Raw genomic sequence first — 3,338 nt, 5'->3', positions numbered from 1 at the left:
GTGTTGCTGAATTTTGCGTTAGTATATACACTTGCCGAACGGTTGGATGAAATTATTGGCTGCTTGTTTCCGTTCCCTTCCCCTACACGTATGAATAACGATGACGGACACACTTTTGTACACATGAAACTGCACTATTCATTTTAATTCTGTGTGTTAGACTTCTGTACCTCACTTACAGTGCTTTAATTGAGGATAGTGCATTTTTCAAAGAGTTCTTAAAAAAAAATATTGGCAACAGTACTTTTAAATATCTTGTACTTACAATGCTTCTTTGTGTTAGTTGAAACTAATCCGTTTGATCTGTACAATGGATTTTTTGGCTCCACCTCATTGATCTCCTCATCATTATTCTTGTGCATGATCAGTCTATTTCTATGGTGTCGTTTGTAACTGCTCACATATTAACTGCTCCCCCTTTAATAATATTCCTCGTACTCTTTCCCTGCCGTAAGCAATACCACACTAACTTCTATTGGGCCAATTTCAATCTTTGCATTGTTTTTCCTCTACTTAGGATGCCAATTTAATGCCATCATATACTATTATAATGCTAGCATATATACACAACACTATCCTATCATTATTATTATTATTCTCCTTAATATTATAGTGTATCTAAAATACAGTAAATAATCAAAAAAACAAATTTCAGAAGAGCACAAAATTTTCATACCCAACCACACCACTATTTCACACCCATAGCCGACTTTCATACAAAAAATTCAGATTTTAAAAATTATAAAAAAATTTAGCAAACTTAACGTTTTCAATATAAAGTGTTAAAATGTATCATATATATCAAAATTTACCATATTCTCTATCAAAATAATAAAGTTTCATAAGATGAGGAAAATTGATGAAAAATCATTAGAATTACAGAATCTTTCCTAAAACGCTATGAAACTTAAATGCAGCAGCAGCACCCACACTCAGAGAAAATTTCTTATTGAGAAGAAAAATTGAATCCTTGCAAGCATTATTTTCCCATTTGCAGTTTCCAGTGCAATCTTTCTGTTGTTTACCTATGCAATCAGATACAGTTTGGGCTCTGCCAGTTGCTGCTTCAGTTTGGGTTACAGAAACTCCTTTTTTTTCGCTTTTGTTGAGTTAAATTGGCAGTTCTTTTCTCCCGCTTTAACCTCCCTATGCCAACTGCATATCTTCTCTTCGTTACATTTGGGTTCATCAGATATTTTATTGCACTCGGTTTCAGGGGATTTGCCTTTTTGATCCGCTAGTTCATTTTCTAATTTTGAAATCTCCTCTGCTTGTTTATCTAACTTCAACCCTGCAGATACTGCGTAATAATCTAAAACTCTATGAAGCTGGTCTTCGGTGTTGAGGTCACTAATCTTGGACGCCTTGCTTGGATCATCCGGGTCGGCTCCTTTCACTTTCTCTTCCTTCACTTTGTTCCATAGATCATTTATTTCGTTGTTTCCATCGCCGAAATATCTTGAGCGCAGTTCATTGTCTTGGTTTTTGTAGTCTGAAATCTTCTTACTGAGCAGCGCTGCTTCGGGCACTTTGATAGTTTCTATAGCCGTGGCATGTTTGCTAGGGTCTTTAGTATCGTGGCTTCGTCGCCGTCCATGCCTTGTATCTCCGTTGTTTGTTGCATTGCTTGTATGGCAGCGTGTGCTTGTCCGAACACTGTGTTTTTGTTTTTGCTGTCTGCGCCGCTGAAGTCGGCCAGACAGGGCCGGTTCGGCTGTTGCGCTGTAGTTGCGAAAACAGCTCCTAGTCCTAGGGTTAGCTGTGATCCACGGCTGTATTCTATGCTTTCGTTAGTGCTTTGGTCCCCGTCAGCCGCTTGGAACAAGCCGCATTCGCCAGTCTTTCCTTGGCCCCGCGTAGCTGTGACTTCGGTCAGCTTCTTGAAGCCCGTTGCTGATATGACATAGCTGTCAAAAGTTTCGGCTGTCAGCTGCGTCGGTAGGGCCAGTTGTGAGCATCCTGCTGCTTTCATCTCCGAATTTCCGTTGGCCGATGTATCGCTTTTTGTTAGACAATAGTTGTCGGCGTCGTTTGCGTCTGCAGCGTTTGCATTGCGCTTAGTATTGCGCCGCTGCTTTCAGCGGCGTAGGCTGTAGCGCGCATGGCATTGTTAGCTATTGCCGGAACAGATTTGAGTATCGAGCGCTGTTTTGCATCTAGCATGGCTATCAGTATCGCTGGGGTGTTCTCAATGCCGTCGCTATCCTTGGTATTTTTTGCGCCGTAAGCGCTTAGTTTCATCTTTAATTTCTGCAGGCTCGTATAGGTTGCCACGGCGGTAGCCACTTGAGCTGCGCCGATGCCAGCTGTTTTCCGTAATTCTAGTACTGTTTCACAGAGTGGTTGCCACAGCGTTTCCGCAACGCCGTAATAGGTCGCTTCCGAGGAATTCGCGACAAACGTCAGATCTGCTATTGACGCTACCGCGGCGTATTGGTTTCGAATCTCCATTTTAAAAATAGCTATTGGCTGTAGGGTGGTGCGCGCTCGTTTGCAGAGAAATGTTTTCTTTTATATTGAAATATTTATGTTACAGTCACTTCTGTGTTCTGAAGTGATTATGTAGTCTTATGACTTTATTTGAGTCGCTCAACTGACAACCACAGACGGATAGGATGAAGACATGGATATGTCTATTACTTCTGCAGCTGTTTTAGCGAATAATAATCGCGCACAACCGCCATTTCCTGCCTTTTTGTGTCTGGTGGTGCCGATAAATGCACTTTAAATTGTGCCATACACTCAACTGCAAATCCTTTATCCAGCCTCTAACATTCTTTGTCAATATTGTCTCTGTATCCTCACAATTTCGCTGCTACAAAAACTCCCAACCAATTTATTAGTCTAGCCCTGCTGCTCTCCCTCGTTTAAATTCGGATCCAGCATCATATAAAAAACACAGCTGCAGCAATCTCCACCACTGAATATATCCATATATTGGTGATATACGAAGCTCCATCAATTCATCCTTAAGTACCATTTTCTTTTGTAATCTGATTTTACGCATCGAGATATTCCAATTTTTCTTCTTTCTTTTGCATTTCCCGTTTCTGTCGCTGCTGGTAAGATAGCGAATAACTTTGGTCTGTCAACTAGATTTTCTCTTTCCACCATATCAATTCTATCATTTCTTGTGTATAATGATCCCGATAACCATATTTGTGTTTACAACTCTATATTCCATATCTCTTCTTCTCTTTATCTTTCCTGTAATACACTCTAAAAATATTCGTCATAATCTCTCCAACTTCCTTACTAACTCCCGTTGCACACTTACCATTGTTTTACGTTCCTCTATTTTCACTTTGTATGCGGTCTTAACAGACACTCTTACCATT

The 3,338-nt window shown here is 40.4% G+C and overlaps 2 protein-coding genes across 2 annotated transcripts; both read right to left on the bottom strand.

Annotated features, from left to right (window-relative positions):
* Positions 1 to 1,540: 1,540 nt before the first annotated feature.
* On the bottom strand, positions 1,541 to 1,972 carry TEOVI_000537200 (Trypanosome variant surface glycoprotein (A-type), putative; the record flags this gene model as incomplete). The annotated part of the gene is made up of 1 exon (XM_067221167.1): positions 1,541 to 1,972. The coding sequence occupies one exon, from the start codon at positions 1,970 to 1,972 to the stop codon at positions 1,541 to 1,543; it is 432 nt and encodes a 143-aa protein (XP_067077268.1).
* A 35-nt stretch (positions 1,973 to 2,007) lies between these two features.
* TEOVI_000537100 (Trypanosome variant surface glycoprotein (A-type), putative) lies at positions 2,008 to 2,451 on the bottom strand (the record flags this gene model as incomplete). The annotated part of the gene is made up of 1 exon (XM_067221166.1): positions 2,008 to 2,451. The coding sequence occupies one exon, from the start codon at positions 2,449 to 2,451 to the stop codon at positions 2,008 to 2,010; it is 444 nt and encodes a 147-aa protein (XP_067077267.1).
* Positions 2,452 to 3,338: the final 887 nt, after the last annotated feature.

This window comes from Trypanosoma equiperdum (assembly GCF_001457755.1).
Source record: "Trypanosoma equiperdum strain OVI genome assembly, contig: ctg_1336, whole genome shotgun sequence".
Classification (NCBI taxonomy): domain Eukaryota; phylum Euglenozoa; class Kinetoplastea; order Trypanosomatida; family Trypanosomatidae; genus Trypanosoma; species Trypanosoma equiperdum.
This window is presented reverse-complemented; position numbering and strand designations above follow the sequence as displayed.